The sequence below is a fragment of the Syngnathus floridae genome, chromosome 15 (genome assembly GCF_059516105.1).
Source record: "Syngnathus floridae isolate MCC-2025c chromosome 15, RoL_Sflo_1.0, whole genome shotgun sequence".
Taxonomy (NCBI): Eukaryota; Metazoa; Chordata; class Actinopteri; order Syngnathiformes; family Syngnathidae; genus Syngnathus; species Syngnathus floridae.
The window spans coordinates 5,296,489-5,324,082 of NC_142427.1; the positions used below are offsets into that span (position 1 = coordinate 5,296,489).

Here is a 27,594-nt window from a genome sequence, read left to right on the forward strand (position 1 = left end):
TTATGTGGAAGAAGAAGCGGGACAAAAAAGTGTGGAGAATAAAATATAATAATAATAATAACTAGAAAATGCAATTTCTGGAGAAATTGCGTGTGAAGGCGAATACTTTGAATCACTTCTTGGGGAATGATGCCGAATGATGTTGAAATTAGTTGAATTTCTTGAGAAATGTGGAAAATAGAAGTGTAATACAAAATTTTAGTGAATTTGGTTGAATTTCAAATTTGAAAGTTTGGAATTTTTGGTAAGTGGGAGATTTTGGAATAGGTAGGCAAAAGATGAACAGTTGAAAGTTGGAACGGGTTGAAACGGTTAAATAATGTAGAAGTTAGAGCAAATCTTGAATCCCCATAGAGAATGAGTGGGAATTAAAAGAAAAAACAATTGCGCCAACATTTTTTGAAATTTGGAACAAAACGATAAAAAACGGCTTCAGGGGGTTCACTTTTGGGGTTAAAATGTTGAAACGGGTTCAATCGGACAATAAATGCAAAAGTTAGCGCCTAATGTAGCTATTTAGGGCAGTTAATGTTGAAATAAGGTCACTTCCGGTTTGATTTGGGTCACTTCCGGTCTATTTGGGTCACTTCCGGTTTGATAAGAGGCACTTCCGGTCTAGCTGAGGTCACTTCCGGTTTATTTGGGGTCACTTCCGGTTTAAAAAGGTCACTTCCGGTTTAAAAAGGTCACTGCCGGTTTGATTTGGGGTCACTTCCGGTTTACTTGAGGTCACTTCCGGTTCATTTGGGGTCACTTCCGGTTGGATTTGGGTCACTTCCGGTCTATTTGGGTCACTTCCGGTTTGATAAGAGGCACTTCCGGTCTAGCTGAGGTCACTTCCGGTTTATTTGGGGTCACTTCCGGTTTAAAAAGGTCACTTCCGGTTTAAAAAGGTCACTTCCGGTTTGATTTTGGGTCACTTCCGGTTTACCTGGGGTCACTTCCGGTTCATTTGGGGTCACTTCCGGTTTGATTTGGGTCACTTCCGGTTTGATTTGGGGTCACTTCCGGTTTACCTGAGGTCACTTCCTGTTTACCTAAGGTCACTTCCGGTTCGAATTGGGGCACTTCCGGTTCATTCTAGGTTCATTGGGAGCACTTCAGGGTCAATCCAAGATGGCCGCCACACTGGAAGTGGGGGTCAAGGGTTGAATTGTGTAAGCATAGTGGAAGTGGGGGTGAAGGGGTGAATATGGTAAGGATGAAGTGACCAAAGTGAATAAAGTTGGAATGGGTTGAATCGGTTGAAAAATGTAGAATTTAGAGTGAAAAAACTAAATTTTGTAGAATTTGGTGTGAATTTCAAAATAAAATTTTGGGAAATTTTGGTAAGTGGGAAGGTGTGGAATAGGTAGGCAAAAGATGAACAGTTGAAAGTTGGAATGGGTTGAATCGGTCAAAGAATGTAGAAATTAGAGGTGAAAAACCAAATTTTGTGAAATTTTGTCGAAATTTTTAACGTGAAAACGTGAAATTTTTGAATTTGGGAATTTTGGGAATGTCGAGAATCATTCCGAATGTGGTTTGAATGTGCTGAATGAGGTGAATTTAAAAGGGGAATGACGTAAATGTGAAATGTCGAATCTGCCATTGAGAATGAATGGGGAAAAATTTGTCGTAAATTCGCGAATTTTGCGAAATCGGAAAATTTTCGGAACGAGAAAAATGGAAGCGCTCATCTCGTGAATATTTGGAATACGTCAAAAGTGGAACGGAGTGAATCGGATGAATTATGTGGAAGAAGAAGCGGGACAAAAAAGTGTGGAGAATAAAATATAATAATAATAATAATAACTAGAAAATGCAATTTCTGGAGAAATTGCGTGTGAAGGCGAATACTTTGAATCACTTCTTGGGGAATGATGCCGAATGATGTTGAAATTAGTTGAATTTCTTGAGAAATGTGGAAAATAGAAATGTACGACAGAATTTTGGTGAATATGGTTGAATTTCAAATTTGAAAGTTTGGAATTTTTGGTAAGTGGGAGATTGTGGAATAGGTAGGCAAAAGATGAACAGTTGAAAGTTGGAACGGGTTGAAACGGTTAAATAATGTAGAAGTTAGAGCAAATCTTGAATCCCCATAGAGAATGAGTGGGAATTAAAAGAAAAAACAATTGCGCCCAAATTTTTTGAAATTTGGAACAAAACGATAAAAAACGGCTTCAGGAGGTTCACTTTTGGGGTTAAAATGTTGAAACGGGTTCAATCGGACAATAAATGCAAAAGTTAGCGCCTAATGTAGCTATTTAGGGCAGTTAATGTTGAAATAAGGTCACTTCCGGTTTGATTTGGGTCACTTCCGGTCTATTTGGGTCACTTCCGGTTTGATAAGAGGCACTTCCGGTCTAGCTGAGGTCACTTCCGGTTTATTTGGGGTCACTTCCGGTTTAAAAAGGTCACTTCCGGTTTAAAAAGGTCACTTCCGGTTTGATTTGGGGTCACTTCCGGTTTACTTGAGGTCACTTCCGGTTCATTTGGGGTCACTTCCGGTTTGTTTTGGGTCACTTCCGGTTTGATTAGAGGCACTTCCGGTCTAGCTGAGGTCACTTCCGGTTTATTTGGGGTCACTTCCGGTTTAAAAAGGTCACTTCCGGTTTAAAAAGGTCACTTCCGGTTTGATTTGGGGTCACTTCCGGTTTACCTGAGGTCACTTCCTGTTTACCTAAGGTCACTTCCGGTTCGATTTGGGGCACTTCCGGTTCATTCTAGGTTCATTGGGAGCACTTCAGGGTCAATCCAAGATGGCCGCCACACTGGAAGTGGGGGTCAAGGGTTGAATTTTGTAAGCATAGTGGAAGTGGGGGTGAAGGGGGTGAATATGGTAAGGATGAGGTGACCAAAGTGAATAAAGTTGGAATGGGTTGAATCGGTTGAAAAATGTAGAAATTAGAGTAGAAAAACCAAATTTTGTAGAATTTGGTTGAATTTCAAAATTGAAAATTTGGAAATTTTGGTAAGTGGGAAGGTGTGGAATAGGTAGGCAAAAGATGAACAGTTGAAAGTTGGAATGGGTTGAATCGGTTGAAAAACGTAGAAGTTAGAGTAGAAAAACGAAATTTTGGAGAATTTGGTTGAATTTCAAATTTGAAATTTTGGAATTTTTGATAGGTGAGAAGTTGTGGAATAGGCAGGCAAAAGATGAACAGTTGAAAGTTGGAATGGGTTGAATCGGTTGAAAAATGTAGAAATTAGAGTAGAAAAACGAAATTACGAAGAATTTGGTTGAATTTCAAATTTGAAAATTTGGAATTTTTTTGTAAGTGGGAAGTTGTGGAATAGGTAGGCAAAAGATGAACAGTTGAAAGTTGGAACGGGTTGAATCGGTCGAAAAATGTAGAAATTAGAGGTGAAAAACGAAATTTCGTGAAATTTTGTCGGAATGTTTAACGAGAAAACGTGAAATTTTTGAATTTGGGAATTTTGGGAATGTCGAGAATCATTCCGAATGTGGTTTGAATGTGCTGAATGAGGTGAATTTAAAAGGGGAATGACGTAAATGTGAAATGTCGAATCTGCCATTGAGAATGAATGGGGAAAAATTTGTCGTAAATTCGCGAATTTTGCGAAATCGGAAAATTTTCGGAACGAGAAAAATGGAAGCGCTCATCTCGTGAATATTTGGAATACGTCAAAAGTGGAACGGAGTGAATCGGATGAATTATGTGGAAGAAGAAGCGGGACAAAAAAGTGGCGGGAATAAAATAGAAGAATAATAATAATAACTAGAAAATGCAATTTCTGGAGAAATTGCGTGTGAAGGCGAATACTTTGAATCACTTCTTGGGGAATGATGCCGAATGATGTTGAAATGAGTTGAATTTCTTGAGAAATGTGGAAAATAGAAGTGTAATACTAAATTTTGGAGAATTTGGTTGAATTTCAAATTTGAAAGTTTGGAATTTTTGGTAAGTGGGAGGTTGTGGAATAGGTAGGCAAAAGATGAACAGTTGAAAGTTGGAACGGGTTGAAACGGTTAAATAATGTAGAAGTTAGAGCAAATCTTGAATCCCCATAGAGAATGAGTGGGAATTAAAAGAAAAAGCAATTGCGCCAAAATTTTTTGAAATTTGGAACAAAACGAAAAAAAACGGCTTCAGGAGGTTCACTTTTGGGGTCAAAATGTTGAAACGGGTTCAATCGGACAATAAATGCAAAAGTTAGCGCCTAATGTAGCTATTTAGGGCAGTTAATGTTGAAATAAGGTCACTTCCGGTTTCATTTGGGTCACTTCCGGTCTATTTGGGTCACTTCCGGTTTGATAAGAGGCACTTCCGGTCTAGCTGAGGTCACTTCCGGTTTATTTGGGGTCACTTCCGGTTTAAAAAGGTCACTTCCGGTTTAAAAAGGTCACTTCCGGTTTGTTTTGGGGTCACTTCCGGTTTACCTGAGGTCACTTCCGGTTCATTTGGGGTCACTTCCGGTTTGATTTGGGTCACTTCCGGTTCATTCTAGGTTCATTGGGAGCACTTCAGGGTCAATCCAAGATGGCCTTCACACTGGAAGTGGGGGTCAAGGGTTGAATTGTGTAAGCATAGTGGAAGTGGGGGTGAAGGGGGTGAATACGGTAAGGATGAGGTAACCAAAGTGAATAAAGTTGGAATGGGTTGAATCGGTTGAAAAATGTAGAAATTAGAGTAGAAAAACGAAATTTTGTAGAATTTGGTGTGAATTTCAAAATAAAAAATTTGGAAATTTTTGTAAGTGGGAAGGTGTGGAATAGGTAGGAAAAAGATGAACAGTTGAAAGTTGGAATGGGTTGAATCGGTCAAAAATTGTAGAAATTAGAGGTGAAAAACGGAATTTTGTGAAATTTTGTCGAAATTTTTAACGTGAAAACGTGAAATTTTTGAATTTGGGAATTTTGGGAATGTCGAGAATCATTCCGAATGTGGTTTGAATGTGCTGAATGAGGTGAATTTAAAAGGGGAATCACGTAAATGTGAAATGTCGAATCTGCCATTGAGAATGAATGGGGAAAAATTTGTCGTAAATTCGCGAATTTTGCGAAATCGGAAAATTTTCGGAACGAGAAAAATGGAAGCGCTCATCTCGTGAATATTTGGAATATGTGAAAAGTGGAACGGAGTGAATCGGATGAATTATGTGGAAGAAGAAGCGGGACAAAAAAGTGTGGAGAATAAAATATAATAACTAGAAAATGCAATTTCTGGAGAAATTGCGTGTGAAGGCGAATACTTTGAATCACTTCTTGGGGAATGATGCCGAATGATGTTGAAATGAGTTGAATTTCTTGAGAAATGTGGAAAATAGAAGTGTAATACTAAATTTTAGAGAATTTGGTTGAATTTCAAATTTGAAAGTTTGGAATTTTTGGTAAGTGGGAGGTTGTGGAATGGGTAGCCAAAAGATGAACAGTTGAAAGTTGGAACGGGTTGAAACGGTTAAATAATGTAGAAGTTAGAGAAAATCTTGAATCCCCATAGAGAATGAGTGGGAATTAAAAGAAAAAACAATTGCACCAAAATTTTTTGAAATTTGGAACAAAACGATAAAAAACGGCTTCAGGAGGTTCACTTTTGGGGTTAAAATGTTGAAACGGGTTCAATCGGACAATAAATGCAAAAGTTAGCACCTAATGTAGCTATTTAGGGCAGTTAATGTTGAAATAAGGTCACTTCCGGTTTGATTTGGGTCACTTCCGGTCTATTTGGGTCACTTCCGGTTTGATAAGAGGCACTTCCGGTCTAGCTGAGGTCACTTCCGGTTTATTTGGGGTCACTTCCGGTTTAAAAAGGTCACTTCCGGTTTAAAAAGGTCACTTCCGGTTTGATTTGGGGTCACTTCCGGTTTACTTGAGGTCACTTCCGGTTCATTTGGGGTCACTTCCGGTTTGATTTGGGTCACTTCCGGTCTATTTGGGTCACTTCCGGTTTGATAAGAGGCACTTCCGGTCTAGCTGAGGTCACTTCCGGTTTATTTGGGGTCACTTCCGGTTTAAAAAGGTCACTTCCGGTTTAAAAAGGTCACTTCCGGTTTGATTTTGGGTCACTTCCGGTTTACCTGGGGTCACTTCCGGTTCATTTGGGGTCACTTCCGGTTTGATTTGGGTCACTTCCGGTTTGATTTGGGGTCACTTCCGGTTTACCTGAGGTCACTTCCTGTTTACCTAAGGTCACTTCCGGTTCGAATTGGGGCACTTCCGGTTCATTCTAGGTTCATTGGGAGCACTTCAGGGTCAATCCAAGATGGCCGCCACACTGGAAGTGGGGGTCAAGGGTTGAATTGTGTAAGCATAGTGGAAGTAGGGGTGAAGGGGTGAATATGGTAAGGATGAAGTGACCAAAGTGAATAAAGTTGGAATGGGTTGAATCGGTTGAAAAATGTAGAATTTAGAGTGAAAAAACTAAATTTTGTAGAATTTGGTGTGAATTTCAAAATAAAATTTTGGGAAATTTTGGTAAGTGGGAAGGTGTGGAATAGGTAGGCAAAAGATGAACAGTTGAAAGTTGGAATGGGTTGAATCGGTCAAAGAATGTAGAAATTAGAGGTGAAAAACGAAATTTTGTGAAATTTTGTCGAAATTTTTAACGTGAAAACGTGAAATTTTTGAATTTGGGAATTTTGGGAATGTCGAGAATCATTCTGAATGTGGTTTGAATGTGCTGAATGAGGTGAATTTAAAAGGGGAATGACGTAAATGTGAAATGTCGAATCTGCCATTGAGAATGAATGGGGAAAAATTTGTCGTAAATTCGCGAATTTTGCGAAATCGGAAAATTTTCGGAACGAGAAAAATGGAAGCGCTCATCTCGTGAATATTTGGAATACGTCAAAAGTGGAACGGAGTGAATCGGATGAATTATGTGGAAGAAGAAGCGGGACAAAAAAGTGTGGAGAATAAAATATAATAATAATAATAATAATAATAATAATAATAGAGAATGGTGTAGAATAACATATGTGTGAAGGCCATCGCCTTCACACAATAATAATAATAATAATAGAGAATGGTGTAGAATAACATATGTGTGAAGGCCATCGCCTTCACACAATAATAATAATAATAATAGAGAATGGTGTAGAATAACATATGTGTGAAGGCCATCGCCTTCACACAATAATAGAGAATGGTGTAGAATAACATATGTGTGAAGGCCATCGCCTTCACACAATAATAATAGAGAATGGTGTAGAATAACATATGTGTGAAGGCCATCGCCTTCACACAATAATAGAGAATGGTGTAGAATAACATATGTGTGAAGGCCATCGCCTTCACACAACTATCTTCCGATTACAAAAATCTCATAGCCCACTACCAAACCAAATATGTGCCCCGGCTCCATAAAGGTTGAGAATCACTGGATTATTGCAATCGGTTACGAATAACAATATTGATGTCCTGATGTTTCTGTTCTTCTTCCAAAAGGGAATGTCCCATGCCCTGGTGACGATCTATAAGAAACACGGCATTCAAGGACTGTGGAGGGGTGCAAGCGCTTCCATCCCGAGGGTCAGCGTGGGGTCAGCATCTCAACTGTCCACCTTCTCCTCTGCTAAAGAGCTGGTGGTTGATCTTCAGGTTTGAACATGACTGCTTTTTGCTAAGTGTGAACACTTTGTACAGGCCCACGTGTTTATACATAATAAGGCAATCCTAGACCGTTTTGGCATTTCAAATGTACAAACATTACAAAGTTTGTAGGTTTGCGTGCGGAAGTACGCTCAAACAAAAATCATTAACTGTCGTCAAAGAGTTCAGTCGAAGCAGTTATTGTAACACGGACAAAGCTACAGGCGGCACAACCTTCTGGAACAGAAACATGACACCATTCCGTGGCCCCCTCGGCTCGAAACACAGAGCTTACATAACAGTAACGCCAGTTTCCAGGCCGTAAATGTAACTGCTGCTTTAAAAAAGACCCCCAATATATAAGTGCCCAGTGTCATCACAACAGTTTCCTTTTCCTCTCTCACTGAGCTGGTTTAACTAGTCAGATCTGTTTCCTCCTCACGCCCTTTGTTTCTGTTAAGTAAGCACCGTTCTTTTGTTTTAGAGCACAAATGCGTGTCAAATAGTTTTAATGCTGCTGCAATTTTCCAAACAGAAAGAGTAGAAGACAGGGAAACCATGTCTGTGTATGGGGATGAGTGAGCATACAGGACTGTCTCAGAAAATTAGAATATTGTGATAAAGTTCTTTATTTTCTGTAATGCAATTAAAAAAACAAGTGTCATACATTCTGGATTCATTACAAGTCAACTGAAATATTGCAAGCCTTTTATTATTTTAATATTGCTGATTATGGCTTACAGCTTAAGAAAACTCAAAAATCCTATCAAAATATTAGAATATTTCCTCAGACCAAGTTAAAAAAAAAAAAGATTTATAACAGCAAAACAAAATCAAACATTTGAAAATGTCCATTAATGCACTCAGTACTTGGTTGGGAATTCTTTTGCACGGATTACTGCATCATTGCGGTGTGGCATGGAGGCAGTCAGCCTGTGGCATTGCTGAGGTGTTATGGATGCCCAGGATGCTTCAATAGCGGCCTTTAGCTCATTTCCATTGTTAAGTCTGGTGTCTTTCAGCTTCTTCTTCACAATACCCCACAAATTCTCTATGGGGTTCAGGTCAGGAGAATTGGCAGGCCAATCGAGGACAGTAATGCCATGATCAGTACACCATTTACTGGTGATTTTGGCACTGTGGGCACGTGCCAGATCATGCTGGAAAATGAAAATCATCATCTCTATAGAGATAGTTCAGAACTTTGTTTCTTCTTCCTCTAAGGTGTTTCCAAAGAACAGCTGGTTGGTGGCCCTGAGTGCCGGCATGATCAGCAGCGTGGTGGTGGTGCTCGCCATGACTCCTTTTGATGTGGTGAGCACGAGGCTTTACAACCAACCTGTGGATCCGCAGGGCAAGGTGAGGTTGTTGGCCGTGTGTGAATTGTGAATACGCTCAGGGCAAAATGAGTGCGTTCGTAAAAGAAGAGGAGCTTGTGTTTGTATGTTGGCTGCCTAAGCTTCATAATGTAAACAGAAAAAGTGGCAGAGAGTAGGAGTTCAAAGGGGGGATTCTAAATTGCTGCTGAGCTGGAGGCATGTTCCTTCGGCTATTTATTTATTTATTCAAGTGGCTAGGGTGCCATTTTGGAGAATTAAAAAAAAACGAAAAAAAAAACACAGTGAGCTCTCCAAGCCCCTTAAAATCCTCCATCCAACTCAAAACAACATTTCTCCACAACCTGCCATCAGCATTTACAAATTCTTGTTGTCGTATTTATCTGACACTTACAAAATTGAAATTAGTAACAGGAAAATGGGTACAAATAATCACATTGAATCAAAATTATATATTCCTTTTTTTTCTTCATCCTTTTAGGGGCTGCTTTATAAAGGGTTTACTGACTGCTTTTCAAAGACACTGAAAAAGGAGGGGCTAACGGGACTCTACAAAGGTTTGGGAGCCTCCTATTTCCGGATTGGTCCTCACACCATCCTTTCTTTGTTCTTTTGGGAAGAATTGCGTAAATTCTACCAACTGCGCAGATAACACTTTCAAGCCGGAAGTTGAAAATGGTGAGTCGTTAGGCTACGACTCACAGGTTCCAAGGAATTCTCAATGAGTTTTTTTTTTATGAGGTTAAAGAAAAACCAGGAGTTGTTTTTCTTTTCTCATAAGGAGCCAGGGTAATATTTAAGAAAGAACACAGTAGCATGAACGAGGAAAGGGAAATAAAAATAGAATGTACAATGCTCAGCACCTCACCGCATCAAATGTGGTTGATGACTTTTCAAATTTAATGGATTGCAGTACTATTGGCCTGCTACCTCCAATAATGTATCATTCCATGCCAGCCTATCGAGAGGATCCCGCTGTTTCCAGCCATGACAGTATCCAGTGCTGAAGCTAATCAATGATCACTTCTGATCTTCTTGTAGCATCATCATTCATTTTAGCACAGTGTTGATGAACTGAACAAACAAGCTGGCATATATATTTTTTCCATTTTAGTGGCTCACATTTCCAGAAAAAGAAAACACTCCATTTGTTCTTTATATAAGCATTGATTACTTAGTCCTCAATCATGAACTAAAATTGCCTTTAATGTAATGGATTGGTGAAAATTGTGTCTCATCATAAGATGATAGTTGCCTATGGTACAATGTGCAATTTTATCAAGTTGGTTACAATCGTATTTGCTGCTAAAAAAAACAACAAAAAAAACCCCTAATTTTAAAGAAATGCCTATTTATGAAATGCTTTGTCTAAATATGCATAAAAATTAAGCCAAAATATTTTTTGTATCAGTTTTCATATTTATGAAAATACCCCTCAAAGTGCTATCAAACTGCTTCATCTTTATCCAAGTGTCAAATGTAATCATGAAAAAAGGCTTGGCTTGTTTGGATTTTAGAGCTTTAATATCTGGCGCTGATCAGTATTTATATGTCAGTTGCACTTGTACATTTCTTTTGTGTGTTCTGGAACATTTTTTTTGGTGACTAATGAACTCAGTACAGTTTGCCTGAGTGATTAGTGTTCATGTCGATAGATGAAAGACAGACATTACTGAGTAATGAACCTTCAGGAAATTCCTCAGAAGCTAACCTTGTGCCATTGCGTAGCCAAATAGTTGCAATGTTAGCATAGTCTGACCACAAATTTGGATCAGGCAAAGTAGATTACACATATCACAAAAAGACATTAAACCAACCTTGCTTCAACTTTGGTAACGTTACATTAAAAAAAATGCTTGTTACTTTTAATAATAATTTATACAATTATTAGGTATACTGGTTTATTTGATGAACATATATTTTTCAAATATTTGACTACTGTGTCTAACACTGGCGATAATGTTCTCTAAATGCCATGTTCCATATGAGCAGTGTGGTGATTTTAAATGTTTTCTTCAGTCTAACTGTATTAATACCCTGTTACATGTGGTAACATATCCACTGAATGATGTAAACTATTCTGCCTTGATTTGGGCAACTACTGTTGGTGCAGGACGAAAAAGAAATGCCAATAAATCTTCTTTGGACTATACTATACACATTTATTTTCACATGAACCCTGTAATTTCCTTTGGAAATCTTAATTTTGCTCAACCCATAACACACTTGATATTGAGACGAATTTCACGATCTGCTGAAATTGTAAAACGTGCAAAAAGTGACTGAGCAGCAGCACTGTTCTAATCTTAACCCAATTACATCAGTATCAGGATATGTATACCTCAAGAACATGACATGCAGACAGATTGTGATGATTTTGGAAGAATGATGACTCAAGGCACTTCTGTACACATTCTGTTTCTAGCTCAACTGAATGTAACTGGTAAGATGTGATTGTAGAGTTGAATCCGTTTCCCATCAAAATGACAAGTCTATATTAGGCAATTCGCCGCTTCTGAATCAGTTTCCCATCAGAATGACAAGTCTATATTAGGCAATTCGCCGCTTCTGTCTTGTTTGTCAACATTGTAGACAACTAGATTGTCTGTATTTATATGGAATTATAACTTGAATTCATTCATCCAATGCGTCCTACCTCCCATAGAGCATCGTCACATTGGTGTTTGTTAATTTTCTGGAACAAGATGGATCAAGAAAATGGCATCCACACTACGATGCGATAGGTTATGCCTACCACATTATCGTGTTTATCTACTATACACAAAACTTAAATTAAATTGCAGTTTTAAAAATGGTACTGTGAAATGCTTGTTCTTCATTATCCATTTGTATTTTTTAACTGCTTATTCCATTCAGGGTTGCAAGGAAATGAAGCCCACCCCGGCTGACTGAAGTCAGGCAAGTGCAGCACTTCAATATCAGTATTACTCTGGTAAATGGTGACCCCTGACTGGTAGTTAAACATTGCGTAGAGTGCGTTTGTTGTATTGTGCAGGGTTTACTGCGTCCCCTGGCGACACGTTTGCTGTATTGCAGCTCGTCGTTAACCCGAACCTGTCAGTGATGAGGGAAACATTTTAGACCTCATACAGGTAAGCTATTTTTAGAATTTCATTATGTTTGGTGCGTTCAAATGCAAAAAAAAAAATGAAATAAAAGATTTTAATTATTCCGCTGCTTGCCCCCGAAACACAACATTAGAGGTATTGCATGTTTAAAAGATTAGGCTACACACAGAAGCTTAAGTGTGTTACTCCCATCCTCTTCACTCAGCTCTCCTGTCTCAGCTAATGTGTAAGGACCGTAATGGATTGACTCCTTACTGAACATCATGACTCGACTGACTTCCCAAATCTGCAGGGTTTGCCAGAATTGTTGCAAAGGAGCGGAAAAGCAATGAGGTTTCATCCCCTGCTGCTGCTGCTGTTTTTTACATCCTTGCAGAGTGCAACTTCTCAGGTGTCTGAATGGATCGAAGAGGTAGAAGTTAGTGGTAAGATCAATTCTGCTGCTCTGTTTACTTTCCTGATAAAGCTGAGTTCATGACGGGAACTCTTTTTGATGAACTCTTGTCTGCTTGAAGTTACATTTTGTCTTCGTGCAGTATCATTCACCCGAGTGTGATTTTCTGTATTGTTTTGCATGGATTATTTCAATTTCTTTGGGAGAATGAAGAATGTCCTCATTCTGGAATGACTCCATGACCCATGTTCTGAGTCAATGATATGATTGAAATCTATGATATGTTTGTGAAATCTAGCCCTGCACAGCTAGCTAACTAATGCAGCATATTTGCAGGAGTTGAAGAAAGACAGTCACGTACAGATCTTCTACAATTTTATCTAGTCACCTGTCACTGCCATAGATGTTATTTAAAAAAAAAAAAAGTAACCAAAGTGTTTCCAGTAGGTGACACCGAATGGATTGGCCGACCAGATTTCCTAGGTGACCTCTACTGGTCAGGGACTGCCCCACTTTGTCTGCCGGGCTGCAAGGCGCGCCACCATGAACTCAAGCAAGATCCCTGTGGCGACTCAAGCTGCTGCTGGCTGGGTTACAAGTCTCTGTGCAGAGGTAATGCGAGAATAAAAGGACACTTGAGTCCTAATTAGTATGTAGCTTGGTCTTATGCTTGTACATTTGATGATAGTGAACTGCGGGAAGCCAGATGTGGATTTTAATGGAATGGTGGATGGAGATGACTGGTGGGTGGGATCTGTACTGAGGTACTCCTGTCTTCCTGGCTTCATGCTAGTGGGAAACGACACCCGGACTTGCCAATCTAATGGCCTATGGACGCCGAAACCTTTCTGCCTCAGTATGTAAACACTATGGTATTAAAACACTGCAGGACTGTTTCTCCCTCTTATAATTGTCCTCCCTCAATCTTATTTGTAGGAATGTGCAAAAAGGGCTCCATTGAAATCAGTGAGAGGGAACTCAATGGAACCTGCAACGCTACCTGTGAATATAAAAGCTACTCGGGTCCTCCCAAACTCGGCTGCACTCAGATACACAACTGCAAGAAGAAGGAGACCGGCTGGAAGCGTTTCTTCTCTCAGTGTATCCCTTGCATCTGTGACTGTGCTTTATCATGCCGTAAGTAGCTTTGGGGCCTTAACATACTACAAAATTCATCAATTCTCCCCTGTAATTGTTGCTTCAGGGTCTACAGCTACAACCATTATCATCAATACTGTGGTTGTGATGAGGATTAGTTATTGTGCAATTTATCTAAGAGTCACTTTACAAGTCAAATATACTCTGATTGTTACTTCTGTGCTTTTCCTTTAGCATTAGTCACTCTGTAGGTTCTCTTTAAAGGAGATTCCCACAGTGTGTATGACCCATCTCTTTTCTGTGTTTTCAGTATCTGTAGGCTAAATAAAGTAACAGGAGACATCCCCTGCAGAACAGAAGGACAGCAGATTGTTCATCTGGTGTAACTGAGCTATTAAGTTAACGCAAGTAACATTAATTGAGTTAATCTTGATATCTTTATTATGCCTATATCTATATTAATTGGACCGGGCCAATCTTTGGATTCCTCAACACATTCCAAAAGATGGTATCAGCTTTTCTAAAAGCTTATTATTGATCCAAGAATCAGACTTGATGATATTTACAGTCTACATTAGTGTTTATGTACACTTTAGTGCGTAGTTTATTGTAAGTTAAACACACAAGAGGAATGGAACTGTGTGGATTAGTGGCTCCACTGCGTCGTCCATCTGTCCCTCGGGGATCTGAACCCTTAATCTCATTGCAAAAGGGAGGAGCACCACTGTGAGTAGCTCACAGGGCACGTTTAACACAGACAATGTTGTTGGATAGTTTGTTTCTTTAAACACATCACTGTAGAAAGGTATGCAAAAAAATGTCTTGCAAAATGTTTATTTTTTTTTGCTGTATTTTATTAATATTTTAGGGTCTGATTAGTAAGGCGCATTTGGATACTTCATTACCAATGTTAACCATTGTATTTTTCTAAACCTTACATCACCTTCTGCATTAAATCAAAAAGAAGTTATCAGTTGACACTGTCACAAATGATTCAGATGATGGCCCAACTCCTGAACCTCAGCACTATGTGTTCATTTTCTGCTGGTGTGTAGCAGCCAATTCCTGTGAAAACACACGAAAGAAACATGGTTAGAGGGGGGGGGGCACATTTTTACTGCACAGTTAATTTCACATTGGTTTTCCAGTTACCTTGAAAAGTGGTTTATTAAAACAAAAAAGATGATCTGTTTTTTGTCTTTTGTGGTAGGAGTGTGAATTTTGACGGGCAGTTGTGTCCATTTTATATCAATAAAGCAATCCACTCCTTCATATTTTGAGTCTTAGTTCATCTTTGGAACAATGTGAATGGATGCGGTGTGAAACCTTTGACATCCTTTAAAATGTAACTTTTACCTGTTGTATTATAAAGGAATAATGTCTGATGGAAATTGGATTGTTTATTTGGACCTAATACTGTTCATAATTTATTACAGCAGAACCATTACACAAAAGGGTGTCCCAAAGCAATGAGTGGATGCAAACCAAAATCCCCATGTCTCATTACAGCTCATTAAGTCTCCCTCAGATGTGATTTACTCTGGAGAGGAAACTCACCCACATCCAAGCGTGTGTATTCCCCTGAGTTTTCTGACAGAATCTCCCAGTAAGTTTGCTCCTTTTCACTTCCAGCTACGCCATTCACACTCTCCAGAAACAGGCCGTAGTTTGGGTCTTCCTTCAGGGTGAAACTAGTGGATGCAACGCATAAGCTAGACTTTGAAAGAAAACCAGCTGAGATCAACACATGCAAGTTGTTACCTGAAGTGAGGCTGCATCTCCTGTATTCTCCTCAAAGCCCCCAGCAGCACCCCTCCTTCCACCACGGACGTCAAATAGGTCTCAGGGGTCAAGTTAGACAGATCGTTCTCCACAGACAGTCTGATGGCAACTGAGGCCTGTCCTGCATAGCAAGTTCCACAACACAAGTGAATCAATGTTATTTTAATGTACAATGTTATTTTTAAATAGATAAATATTGCATTATAGAGATTCACACATGAAAATACTTATCAGAAAGCCAATTGTTATCTGCTTATTTTCAATGAATGCAAAATAATTACCTTTGACAGGGAGCATCTCTTGAACAGAAAATAGCAGCAGGCCCATGGAGAGGAGTGCCAGTCTTGTTGAAGCCATCTTGTATGACTGTTCCCTTCCCTCTCACGTCTATTGTATTTATATGGCCCTCACCTGGACAGCTAATACCTTACGTTATTCAGTCAGCACATAGCTTTACAAATACATTCTTTGTTGAGTTGTAAAAGTGTTTGCTCTCTATCTTTACAGCAGAATGTCATTTTCATTATAAATCACTTGCCTTTGTATGAGTGGATTATTACAAAGGCAGGTGAACAAAGGCAATCCTTATTTCCACAGGGCAAATATGTCATGCAATCTGGAGTACTCCTTTGAAGACCAAAATAGGTTGTTCATTCATTTATCAAAAAAAAAAAAAAAAAGGTTTGGTAACAATAAAGAAGCTTACAATAGCTCAGCGTTACGACGAATGAAGATGGCATGTAATTTTGCTATGGATTTTAGCAATAAACTTGAAATGAGCACAAATGATTTGCTTTAGCGGGCCACATGAAATGATGTGGCCACCAGATCTGGCCCTTGGGCCTTGAGTTTGACACTTGTAAAATTAAATTGCTCACATGAGATGGATATGAAGGGCTCCTGTTAAACGGCTCTGAAAAAGTGTCAGGTGTGATTGGCTCAAAACGGAATTGATGGCCTCCCTTGGGGTGATGTAAGACATGTTGGGCCCACTTGAACGCGAGTAACCCCGGCTGATTTACCGAAAATAACCCGGCCACTGCAGCATCAGCACCGGGCAGCTGCGCAGGTGCGGGCGTTAAAGAGACAGTGGAGCACGCAAATATTCTTCACTGTTTACCCTCACTGTTTACGCACCTTTGCTTGTATATTCAAACGTAATTTACATTTTGATTAGGGGAATGAAATCGTCGTGGTGGTGAATTGTTTTTTTTTTTTAATTCAGGATCTTACCTTGAATGATGTAATTGTTAGTCTACGCGTAAGTGTGCATGCAGTGAATGCACACATGCTGGATGGAATAAGCAGAAAACTGAGCAATTATTTTTGCGTTTTATTCTTCTCCTTTTTCCTTCTCCAGCAGCAACGCCCTGCAACCTCCCAGACCGGCGTGCGCACCCCACTCATACGAGATCACCGACCGACTGACCGTCCGACGTCCGCACGTCGAGCTACTGTTGCAGCACTTTAGTTCCGTCCGAGAAGCCAAGTGGAGGTTTTTCAACCATCCTCTCATCCTCCTCCAGCAACATCAAACGAAATTTGGGATGCAGGCTCACAGTGGATGGATAAGATAAAAGATAAAGGTTATCTCAGTGGGGTACGGTCGTAGTTTGACGCCGGACATGATTTTAATCTCGGGAGTTGCCTGTGCAGAGGATGCGGGATGATGATGACACCATGAGCGGCTGCCGCACCCCGGGAGATCTTTTGACGAGAAACAGCCGTGCTATTTTTGCACCCGCAAACCAACTGGATTGTTTTTGCCCTGGACTCTCCATCAACGCGCCGGCTGGGAGTATTTGTTGGCGCTTCTGATGTGCTGGGATTGTGTTGTTTTTTTTCTGAAGGGATCTCCTGTGGACTGTTGCTATCCCACCCAGGGAGCGAAAACAGGCGTCTTACTTGCTCGTTTCAACACACAACACTAAGTAAGTGCATAATACAGCAATGTAAAGGAATGTCTACTTTTAACTGATGTGACCGTAATGTAAACATTCATAAAACATTCATGATTAGTATGCCACAATGGATTTTCAGCTATAGGGCATTTTGATTCTTGTCAGATTACAGTTTATAGCTGCTTTTATTTATCCACGCAGAACAGCTAATCATTAAATAACAAGCGGCAGCACGGTGGAATAGTGGTTAGCACATCCGCCCCACAGTTAAACTGGTGTTCGAATCCAGGCACAGGCCTATCTGAATTTTAAGTTCTCCCCATTCTTGGTGGTACTCTGGCTTTCCCCTACATTCTAAAACCATGCTTAAAACAATTGAAACCCCAAATAATTGTGAATGTGAGTGTGAATGGTTTGCCCTAAATTTGGCTGGCAACCAATCAGGGTGTACTCTGCTTCTGGCCCTAAGTCAGCTGGGATGGGCTCCAGCTCACAGATAAACAGAGCAAAAAAGATGGATGCATGGATGGATGGATAATGAATAATAAGCATATTTCATCCTTACATATACATAGTAGACTTGCATGTGGCTCAGCTGTGGGCGCCACACAGGATGACACAACAGGCAGGCCTTCATCTGAGCAAGAGGCCATTAAAGTCAGTTTTACAGGGCCTATATGTAGCCTGGTAATGGAAATTCACTAATGGCATGGTGATCAATAGAAGAGCCATGGTCAAGGTTCTTCATGTGAGCATATTTTATTGCACAAGACTGCACTGCATGTTTGCACATACTGATCATATGAACACACAGGTTTGGCCGATGATGTGCAATTCTGGAAGAGATTTAAACACCGCACCTTTCTGCTTGAGCAACACATTAAGGTGGACTACCATGACACAGGGATGGGTAAAATTAAATATATGCTATGCTGGGAAAGGCTCCAAAGATATCTGAAGGCAGAATGTTTTGAGTTCAAATGTTTTCCAGCATATGTATTGCCAGATTTTACAGATGGCCGTTTAAATAAGCAAAACTGAAACCAGACATCAGCTTTTAACCTTCGCAATCATGCCTTCAAGCAGCGAGTTAAGGTAATTGTCAGGAATCGCATCATTTGACAAGGTGACTCGTTTTTGCGAATGTTCATTTAACAGATCTGCCAAAGGATTCCAGTATACTAGACAACTAGAAAACAAGACCTGCTATTATGAATAAAACCAGGCCCATTTTTTAAAATATTATTTTGTTATTAATTCTATAATTACACAGCAGCATACTGTGATGTTTCTGGACTTTTATCTTATGTAAGAAGCAAAAGAGTGAAATTAGAAACACCCTTCCAATTGCACTGCCAGAAATAGAGCAGTGCAGACATATTTTCAACCCTCAAGGTACTATCCAAATTAACGTGTCTTATCATTCGACAGCACCGGTCGACTCCACTACAATCTTTTCCAGGGGCAAAAAGATAACTCTGAAGCTATGTAAGTCAACTGTCAAGGGTACATCAGCACCCAAGGGTCTACTTTTTGTGACCGCGCAATATAATACTTCAACCATCCATATCACTGCACTCAACAGCCACATTATTATCTTTATTATCCATTCAGAGCTGAGCAAGAGTTTAAAATCTATTCTTTGTCTCGCGAGATGTCAGTGTAGAAATTTGACTTTATTAACTCAAATGTGTCATTTATCTGTGGTTTTTTTTCAGCATGGCTGAAAAGACGGAGCAGGTTTCCGTCAGTATCCCCATGGAGGAGACCAAACTCCACAGCGGGGCACCCCCGGAGGCGCCCCTGCTCACGCACCTGAAGAAAGTGGAGAATCACATCACTGAGGCCCAGCGATTCTCCCACCTCCCACGTCGCTCTGCTGTGGACTTGGAATTTAATGAGTTGTCGTACACCATCCGTGAGGGTCCCTGGTGGAGGAGGAGAGGTACAGTACTGCACCCCTTTTAAAAATGATGGACGGTGATCAGAAGCTTCGGTGCACACATTCGCAGCGAGGCTTTTAAGGAACTGTCACAATTGGAAGATTTCTTTTCTTCGTTATTTCTTGCCTAGTTGTGTAGTCTCTCTCTTACACATGCACACATACACACACACGCATGCACGCACACACACACACACACACACGCACACGCACACACATACACACGTATGCCTTTGCAGTGCTCAGCAAAGTTCAGCCATAGTAAATAATTGACGCTCACAGATCGTCACACTGTTTGCATCTCTTTTTCCTGCGTTGTCAGTGAGTCAGACATGATTGATCCGCTCATGAAATATGAACAGCATTGAAACACACTGGCCCTTATTAATGATGAAAGGATGTCCAACGTTAGGTCAGCGTGACTTACCGACTAATCTACCCTCTCTGAACTTGTTACGTCCTCTGTGGGTTTAACAAGGCGGGTGCGTTCATGTATGCTTAAGAGGGGCCAGACATTATTCATTTCAGGCAGTGGCTGTAATTGTAAGTGTGTTGTCCCATGTAGAGTATTTATTATGGGGTGGTCTTGCGAAAGCAGAGAGGATCAGACAGGAAATATTGAGCAGAAGTCAATACTGTTTTTCCTTGGCTCATCAAAACGGCTCTGCACTTTGTGCACTTGCTTGCGTTGCCCCTACGGGCTCCTCGGCTCATCATACGGAAGATGTGTGAACAGGAAGTGCCTGTTATTCCTAATTAAGCAAAGTCTTTCAGAGCTAGGCTCCAATTGCTGCACAGAAGCACAAAAGGCCCGTGATGTCAGAAGCCATAAACGCCATGAGTCTTTATCTCGGTGACACCGCTTATGAGTTATTCTAGAGATGACTGTGGCAAATGGGCCGTACACAGAAAGCGCTATGGATGATGATCATCCCGCTCTGTGGATTAATGTTGTGTTCTCTCCTTTATTGGTGGGGCAGTAAAAGAGCTGAAGTGCTGCTGTCAGGCTGCCATGCTTGGCAAGGAAAGTCATTTGTTCTTTTTTAAGTTGAAACAACTTGCTTACATGTCAATAATGACCATCAATGCTTTGACCGTGGGGGAGGAAATACGCGAAACATGCCTTCAGTTGTGGAAGTGGTAGATCAGTAAGTGAATCACTCTGAGTTTGAAAAGAATGACCTTTTGAGGACATCTTTGATTTACATGCATCTTAGACAGCATCTTCCGGGATTTTTCTGGGGCTAGACTATAGCAACTCGCTTGATTAATGCTGCTTAATTCATAATTCATTCTCCCTTTCAATTTGCTAAGAAAATATCTGATAATGATAAAGCAGTGCCTTTGCCCTGCTGGGAATAATGGCATGGAATATAAATGTTATCTCACGAGTCAGCCAAAGAGTCATGCTCCTCTAAGAAAACTGAAATCAGGCTTACGTGATGTATGTGAGCTGCCATTATCATCAACTAATTGCTTGATTTGAGAAAGGGATAAAATATTCAAAGCACTGCACTATACATATGATGCAGTGCAATTCTGCGCCATTACAAACTATCAAAACATAAATAGGTTTAAATCAAATCGTGTGCAAATATATTTGACTTTGAATGTTTCTTATATGCGTATGTGTGTCAGTAGCGGACATTGAGCCGCTCTTGCTGCCATATGGCTGAGTGAGACATGGTGATAAAGATGTCCGTCCCTGCAGTGTCACACAGATAAAAGCATTATTATGCACGAGCTTCAGCAGAAGTCTGGATCGTCAGTATGCAGCACATCGAAACGGAGAAATGTTTTTCCCTCACAACAGGGATCAAGTGAACCTTTCTAACTTTCCATTATGGCTTCATTTCAGAGTTTATGACATTTTTTTAAGTCATTTATTACATAATGTCCTTTGTGTCATTATTCCGCATAGCCATTAAAAATGCTGCAATAAAAGCAGCCTTTGGCTTTTGCTTGTTAGTGGCCTGCATCTTTGTAAGCATGAAACGAAAGAGCTTGAATTCAATTACAGTGTGGAATTGCTTCACTGCCTGTGGCATGTCGTAACTATGTAAAAACATACATTATGCAAATTTCTATCTAAAAACATATTACACACATTTCCATGTTGACAGTTACAAGCAATTTTAATTGTAAAAAGTATCCATTCACATTTGAGTAATTGAAAGTGTTTTGATGACCATTTATTTGAACAGCACTGAGACGAGATGCAGAAATATGAATTGGTTGTTTTTCTCTCCATTAGGTTACAAAGCCCTCCTCAAGTGTCTGTCTGGAAGGTTTAACAGCAGAGAGCTGATTGGTATCATGGGACCCTCCGGAGCCGGGAAGTCCACCCTCATGAATATCCTGGCAGGTTACAGGTGAGACGTCAAGTGTTACATTTGCACTGTCTGGTACTACTCATAGTTTGTGTTTGAATGCAGGGAGACAGGCATGAAGGGCCAAATCCTGGTGAATGGCCGCCCGAGGGACTTGCGGACCTTCCGGAAGATGTCCTGCTACATCATGCAGGATGATATGCTACTGCCGCACCTTACGACCAGGGAGGCCATGATGGTGAGGTGACCTCTGCTAGTTTTTATTTTGATACCTTGTGATCGGTGTATGAGCGCTAGAGAAGATGGATGGATCTGGTTTCTCTTTCCTGTAGGTCTCTGCCAATCTGAAACTCAATGAGAGCATGCAGGTCAAAAAGGAACTGGTAAGTCTGAGTATATATGTTGACGGTTAGTTGGGTGGACGGCTATGAGCATGTTGCTTGTGTTTCAGGTCCATGAGATTCTGACAGCTCTGGGCCTTCTGGACTGTGCTCAAACGCGAACCAACTCTCTTTCGGGTGGTCAATGCAAAAGACTGGCCATTGCCCTCGAGCTAGTCAACAACCCTCCTGTCATGTTCTTTGATGAGCCTACCAGGTACAACATAATGTCTCTTCTCGTCTGCATCATCTCTGCACAATTCCGGATTTAAGCCTGTGCTTTTTTCTTGTGTCACATCTAGTGGACTGGACAGCGCGTCATGCTTCCAGGTGGTTTCCCTCATGAAGTCTCTGGCTCAGGGAGGGCGAACAATCATCTGTACCATTCATCAGCCCAGTGCAAAGCTCTTTGAGATGTTTGATAAGGTAACCTGAATGCTTGCATTGTTTCATTTCTGCAAAGATAAGCCTGAGTCAGTATCTGACAGAGAGAGCAGGAGAGTTATTCCCCGGGCGTCTTGTTTTATCTGTTTTATTCATTTCTTAACATATACAGCTCAATGATGTCCTGTTATGATATTCTATTTTTGATTCAATTACTACTTTGGAACTAATGCCTGTGAGTATAATTCAGTTACCAATGTATGAAAGCGCTGTTGTATCTTTTCTTCTAGTTGTACATTCTCAGTCAAGGTCAATGCATCTACAAGGGTACAGTCCCTTACCTCATCCCTTATCTGAAGAACCTGGGCCTCCACTGTCCAACATATCACAATCCTGCAGATTTTAGTGAGTTCAAAGTCTCCTTGTTTACTACTTGATGCGTGGGCATCTTTGAAGCCTTCTATAAGGTGCTCGTCTTCTCCCCTGCCAGTCATCGAGGTGGCATCAGGAGAGTACGGAGACTTGAACCCGGTGCTGTTTGAAGCGGTTCAGGGTGGACTGTGCTCCGAGGAGGGCAAGAAGAACTCAAGAGACCAGAGTGACTCATCCTGTCCCTCTCAGTGCTACAGTGTAAGGGATTCTGATATGTACACCACACAATGGAAACTATGAGAAGAGTACACAACATTTACTTCCAATTATAAGGAGAGCATTTTAATCAGATGCGATTTAGGAGTGTTTATTAACCAATTAATTCTACAAATGTACATAAAATATGCAACGTGAGCTCTTAAATGCCTGTTTTGGTCTCCCATGCATATGACTAATGAGTGTTAGTATATAATACATTAGCCAATAGTGCTGACTATAAACAAAAGTATTGTTTTCTTTCTAATTATCTGATAACTGCATGAGTGGAACCTGTTTTTTTTGTGGGGAAATCGATTATTTTATTTTCCTGATGTTTGTACGTTTTTCTCTTCACAGGACACGGGGACCCTTGAGAAACGTAGCTTTGCCACCAGTACTTTCACGCAGTTCTGCATCCTCTTCAAAAGAACCTTCATTACAATATGCCGGGACACGGTAAAACTTGTTTTGAGTTCAATAATGTGTCAATGTAAGACTTTCACTCAATGAGCTTTTTGTTGGCTGAAGAACAAACAGAGTAAACAATCCAGAAACTTAGTACCGAGAGTATATTGACATGCATGTGCATTTGTGATGTTTTTTTAGGTGCTGACCCACCTCAGAGTGATGTCCCATCTGTGTATCGGCGTGCTGATCGGTCTACTTTATCTCAAAATTGGAAACGACGCCAGTAAAGTCTTCAACAACACGGGTTTCCTCTTCTTCTCGATGCTCTTTCTCATGTTTGCTGCCCTCATGCCCACCGTTCTAACCTGTAAGATGGCCTGGAATAATTGACTTGCTGCTTTATTCCAAGTCACTTATTGATGTTTTGCTTCCACAGTTCCTCTGGAAATGCCTGTTTTTATAAGGGAACACCTCAACTACTGGTATAGCCTGAAGGCTTACTATTTGGCAAAAACAGTGGCGGATGTACCATTCCAGGTAATGTTTCATAGATTTGGCACTCAATGGTTACTTTGAACTGTCCGGAATAAGATGTCAGACAAACAAACAAATGGTTTTCATAGTAACTTCCAATTTGTATTGTGGTAACAGTATCGTATCATTTTGTGCTGATAGTAGGCGGGGACCACAAGAATAACAATGCATAATTTTTCTCCTCCGTAGGTGATTTGTCCAATCATGTACTGCAGTATTGTGTACTGGATGACTGAGCAGCCAGCTGAGGCTGGTCGCTACCTGCTCTTCGTGGCCTTGTCGACATCCACAGCCCTTGTAGCCCAGTCGCTGGGGCTGCTTATTGGCGCTGCATCCACGTCTCTGCAGGTAAGGGCCACTTACTTAGAAGGACATTCTTTTCCTCCCAGCAAATGCTATGTCATTTTTCTCCATAGGTAGCAACATTTGTCGGTCCAGTCACAGCCATACCTGTGCTACTGTTTTCTGGCTTCTTTGTAAATTTTGACACCATTCCCAAGTACCTGCAGTGGAGCTCCTACGTATCTTATGTCAGGTATGTTCTGATTTTTTTCATTAGGTCAAAGCCACCTGTGCTTATGATGTTTTGCCACTTCCAGGTATGGCTTTGAGGGAGTGATACTCTCCATCTACGGGATGAACCGCACTGAGCTTGAATGTCCGGGTCTTGTGTGTAAATTTCAAAAGCCAGAGGAGGTCCTGCAGCTGCTGGATGTGGAGGATGCAAAGCTCTATGTAGACTTCATGGTGTTGGGGGTTTTCTTCGTTGTTCTCAGACTGGCCACTTACTTTGTCCTGCGGTACAAAGTCAAGTCTGAGCGTTGAGGGGATCGACTCGTTGATATCAGTTACCTGTAAAACTGCTTGTTGTACATGGATGTTTCCTCACGCCGTCCCCTCATTCGTTGTCCTCCAACTTGGATTCCTTCTATGATTGCCATCACAGGACTGACTGCTCATCTTCACTATACATATGAACCATGGCAAAAGAAACAGAAAGCATGTTTAATTCAACTAAGAATCTGGAATGTGTACTTGTTTCCAAGGAGAGTGGCGCATCAGTTACTTTTTGTCTCTCAATGCCTAGATAGAAATCCTAGATTCACAGGAAATCCAATGATTGGTGTTTAATTGAAACACCCATATTTCAAGAAAAATACATTCCTGTTGTGAGCAGGGAAAGTGGAAACTTCAAGTGCCAGGACCTTTTGTCAGCTCCCACTTTCCCTGAGTTCAGTGTCTCCTTTTTAGGGATGCAAATGTAACATACCAACTGCCACAGAATGACTTTCCTACCCCATGATGGATCATTTTCACAGGCCTTATGGCGCGCACCATGAATAAGACTGAGGATGAAGGATTTGTAAAGATGTCATCAGTGAGTCTTACTCATTTGCTGCCAGGATAAGACCTCTTTATTTGTATCAGGGAGGCATCCAGGAAGCATGCAGACAACCTTGGACAAAACAGGCATGATTGCTGCTTCCATCCTGATACAGAGGGCTATCAGAACTTAACTGGCTGCACTTAAGAAAAGTGCTGTAGCTGAGCTAAGGGTGGGTGAGGGGAGAAATAACAACAACAAAAAAAAGACGCCTGTCTAATCGCTGTTACTCTTCTGTCTGAAGCAATCCGTCCAAGTACTTGTATGATTGTTTGGCCTCCCCCTCCTTCCATGATGGAATTATCTTTTCTTGTCTCCATCATTCAGAATTGCTGATGTCTGACTGATGTGCATTTTCCAAAACAATGCTCGTTACTTGAAATGCTGGCTGGGCTGATTGTGTGCCTCTGAACTAGAATGATACAAGCTTTGTCTGCTTCAATGCTGGATGTTTGCGCATACAACTTATATCACTGTACATGTTGGTCTGTCTGTCTGTTTGTCTGTCTCTCAGCCACACATGGACGCACGCACACACATACATACACACAAACATGCATCTTTGTTTCAGGGCAATGCAACTATTTTCCTGTAGACTTGCTATGAAATATTTCTTATTCAATCTATGCTACTTAGTAATCCTAAATATAATGTATAAAATAATGTAGGCATATAATCAACGATTGTACAGTGGATATGTTATGCTGTGAAAAAAATACAAGTACAATGCACTTTTCAGTATATGTTTTAAAATCTTATTTATTTGTATTATATTTTATTTTTTATAGCTTAAAGTTTAATGAGTGCTGTTTGGAGAGTACAACAGAATGTTTCCTGCACACTGAAGGACCTGAAATTTCATGATAAAATTATGACCCCCATCTAGTAAGTGTATGCATCTTGGGGAAACCATAACCTAAGAAATAAGATAAACCCAAGATGGGTTGCTGCTGTGAATGAGAAATGAAGGAGTGAAAAGATAACCATGTGAGACACAATCAATGAAAGGAGGCAATGATATACAATTACAGTATTATTATGATAAAATCATAGTTGTAAAACAATAATACTACATGTTATTTTCGGGTGAAACTTATGAAGGGAGAAGATGGTTTTGACTGTTGAATATGACTATAGCAAGTGAAGTGCATTGTTTTGTACATGGTGGTTCATTTAGAAGGTATGATAAGAATTGTAACTCCCTTTCTGGAACTTTGGTAAAATATACAGTAGCGGGGGCCTGGTTGTGTTAGTAATAGCAATAGAAAACATTGTAACATTTGATAATCCAACATCCCATCTAACTAACGTCTCTTGTATGTTTTATAACATAAACTTTATTTAAGAGCTTTAATTTATTGCCAATGGCATTGTGTGCAATAACTACTCTAAATGACACATCTCATTAAGGAAAATGTACATTTATTTTTGTGGTGACTGCTCAGTAAAAGGCATTTTAATGTGCATGTTAATGGATGCTTTACAATGGTAAAAGCAGAAATGATACAATTCAAATATAATGCCAATGCTACTTTAAATTATGTTAATGCCACGGGGAAGGTATTGCTTTTATGCCAGATCATGTCAACATAATTGCCTCTCAAGTGCAGGAAATTGTGGCAGGAAAGGAGTCAATTTATTGCCAACACAACAGATACAGTGTTTTCAGCATCCTCAAATTACATCAAAAAGCATAGATGGTTGCTGACTCTGCAAGATATTAAAAAAAAAAAAACAATGTCTGCTGGGTAGAGAAAAAAGTTAATTAACACAGGAACAAAGCACGTGGTTTGAAGTCATTAACCAGAGTGGGAATGTTTGCCTCTGTGGTTGAAGACAAACAAAAATGAAAAAAAGGATGTTTCTTTTACGATTTCAAATTATGTATTTATCAGGATATACTTTTTAAAAAGGTTATGGTGCCTCATTTGTTTACTAACCACAGAAAATGCATTTCTACAATCTTTGAAAATCCAAACAATTCCTACAATAACTGGCTCGACAAACTAAATTTTAAAATTGTCCTAAGTACTTGGTTCGATCCACCAATTGAGTCACATCATGTATCATAGCAGTATTCAGGGACGAGGCAAGTTGAAGGGATGCAGCATATAAATGCATGTTCAAGTCAGTCTTGACACATTTTTTTATCATGCTAGAACTGAAGTTACCAAACTCCTTGTCAAAGGTGATTTATTTGTCTACGGTTATCATTATGTACAAATTTGTGTGGACCGATTTTTGTCTGATATTATTTGTGTATCATTTCTTGTAAGATTATTTTCATTCAAAAACATTGTTGGTCTGTATCCTAAAATCTGTTCTAATGCTTATAATAAAGATCATTTATAACCTTTGCCATTGCTTGCAAATTGTCAGTTGTTTTACTCACGGGAGTTAAACATTGGTGGATGTGTCCCATAAAATAAATTACTGATTTGATTAGTTTATTTTGGCACTTTTT

At 40.2% G+C, this 27,594-nt stretch overlaps 4 protein-coding genes across 13 annotated transcripts in view; 3 read left to right on the plus strand and 1 right to left on the minus strand.

The window, feature by feature from the left end:
- slc25a35 (solute carrier family 25 member 35) overlaps positions 1-12,302 on the plus strand; it is a 27,638-nt gene extending 15,336 nt beyond the window's left edge. The window contains exons 3-8 of one of the 3 annotated variants that reach the window (XR_015863254.1): positions 7,394-7,546; positions 8,762-8,896; positions 9,356-9,552; positions 11,752-11,793; positions 11,891-11,987; positions 12,256-12,302. Coding sequence is in view for 2 of the 3 variants with exons in the window: in XM_088399535.1 (XP_088255661.1) it covers positions 7,394-7,546; positions 8,762-8,896; positions 9,356-9,526 (459 nt within the window). In the remaining variant the exon portion in view is untranslated. Of the gene's footprint in view, positions 1-7,393; positions 7,547-8,761; positions 8,897-9,355; positions 11,032-11,751; positions 11,988-12,255 lie in introns of those variants that run through there. The other 2 variants (XM_088399535.1, XM_088399534.1) reach the window with 2 other exon arrangements.
- LOC148386019 (C4b-binding protein) lies at positions 11,852-14,727 on the plus strand. Of its 4 annotated transcripts, none has more exons than XM_088399542.1 (6): positions 11,852-11,987; positions 12,256-12,388; positions 12,802-12,969; positions 13,046-13,213; positions 13,294-13,494; positions 13,766-14,727. In XM_088399542.1, exons 2-6 carry the CDS (start codon positions 12,292-12,294, stop codon positions 13,777-13,779), a joined length of 648 nt encoding a protein of 215 aa, XP_088255668.1. In that variant the 5' UTR covers positions 11,852-11,987; positions 12,256-12,291; the 3' UTR covers positions 13,780-14,727. The 4 variants fall into 4 exon arrangements, with proteins under 4 accessions (XP_088255668.1, XP_088255670.1, XP_088255666.1 ...); XM_088399543.1 differs by lacking the exon at positions 11,852-11,987 and adding an exon at positions 12,124-12,189; XM_088399544.1 differs by lacking the exon at positions 11,852-11,987 and having other exon boundaries at positions 12,017-12,388; positions 12,805-12,969.
- LOC148386020 (cobalamin binding intrinsic factor-like) lies at positions 14,288-16,950 on the minus strand. 3 transcript variants are annotated; one of them, XM_088399553.1, is made up of 5 exons: positions 16,471-16,950; positions 15,519-15,648; positions 15,217-15,358; positions 15,013-15,146; positions 14,288-14,520 (listed from the first exon to the last, which is right to left on the minus strand). In XM_088399553.1, the coding sequence occupies exons 2-5, from the start codon at positions 15,592-15,594 to the stop codon at positions 14,450-14,452; spliced, it is 423 nt and encodes a 140-aa protein (XP_088255679.1). In that variant the 5' UTR covers positions 15,595-15,648; positions 16,471-16,950; the 3' UTR covers positions 14,288-14,449. The 3 variants fall into 3 exon arrangements, with proteins under 3 accessions (XP_088255679.1, XP_088255678.1, XP_088255676.1); XM_088399552.1 differs by having other exon boundaries at positions 15,519-15,663; positions 16,471-16,949; XM_088399550.1 differs by having other exon boundaries at positions 15,519-15,656; positions 16,471-16,947.
- On the plus strand, positions 16,307-27,487 carry abcg4a (ATP binding cassette subfamily G member 4a). 3 transcript variants are annotated; one of them, XM_088399525.1, is made up of 16 exons: positions 16,307-17,168; positions 18,570-18,626; positions 18,857-19,083; positions 21,335-21,452; positions 21,516-21,648; positions 21,743-21,793; positions 21,862-22,007; positions 22,093-22,216; positions 22,465-22,579; positions 22,665-22,804; positions 23,162-23,260; positions 23,411-23,579; positions 23,649-23,749; positions 23,936-24,094; positions 24,163-24,281; positions 24,346-27,487. In XM_088399525.1, the coding sequence occupies exons 3-16, from the start codon at positions 18,858-18,860 to the stop codon at positions 24,569-24,571; spliced, it is 1,926 nt and encodes a 641-aa protein (XP_088255651.1). In that variant the 5' UTR covers positions 16,307-17,168; positions 18,570-18,626; position 18,857; the 3' UTR covers positions 24,572-27,487. The 3 variants fall into 3 exon arrangements, with proteins under 3 accessions (XP_088255651.1, XP_088255649.1, XP_088255648.1); XM_088399522.1 differs by lacking the exon at positions 16,307-17,168 and adding an exon at positions 18,144-18,233; XM_088399523.1 differs by lacking the exon at positions 18,570-18,626.
- The last annotated feature ends 107 nt before the right edge of the window (positions 27,488-27,594 follow it).

Excerpts from the sequence above, each read along its gene's own strand:
- LOC148386020 (XM_088399553.1), bottom strand. The coding sequence starts at position 15,594 with ATGGCTTCAACAAGACTGGCACTCCTCTCCATGGGCCTGCTGCTATTT. Across the intron at positions 15,359-15,518 it reads AGAGATGCTCCCTGTCAAAG|GACAGGCCTCAGTTGCCATC; the intron begins GTAATTATTTTG and ends CTTGCTATGCAG. Across the intron at positions 15,147-15,216 it reads GAGATGCAGCCTCACTTCAG|TTTCACCCTGAAGGAAGACC; the intron begins GTAACAACTTGC and ends TGCATCCACTAG.
- LOC148386019 (XM_088399542.1), top strand. The coding sequence starts at position 12,292 with ATGAGGTTTCATCCCCTGCTGCTGCTGCTGTTTTTTACATCCTTGCAG. Across the intron at positions 12,970-13,045 it reads TTACAAGTCTCTGTGCAGAG|TGAACTGCGGGAAGCCAGAT; the intron begins GTAATGCGAGAA and ends ATTTGATGATAG. Across the intron at positions 13,214-13,293 it reads GCCGAAACCTTTCTGCCTCA|GAATGTGCAAAAAGGGCTCC; the intron begins GTATGTAAACAC and ends TCTTATTTGTAG.
- abcg4a (XM_088399522.1), top strand. The coding sequence starts at position 18,211 with ATGCCTTCAAGCAGCGAGTTAAG. Across the intron at positions 22,580-22,664 it reads TCACAATCCTGCAGATTTTA|TCATCGAGGTGGCATCAGGA; the intron begins GTGAGTTCAAAG and ends CTCCCCTGCCAG. Across the intron at positions 23,580-23,648 it reads CATGCCCACCGTTCTAACCT|TTCCTCTGGAAATGCCTGTT; the intron begins GTAAGATGGCCT and ends TTGCTTCCACAG.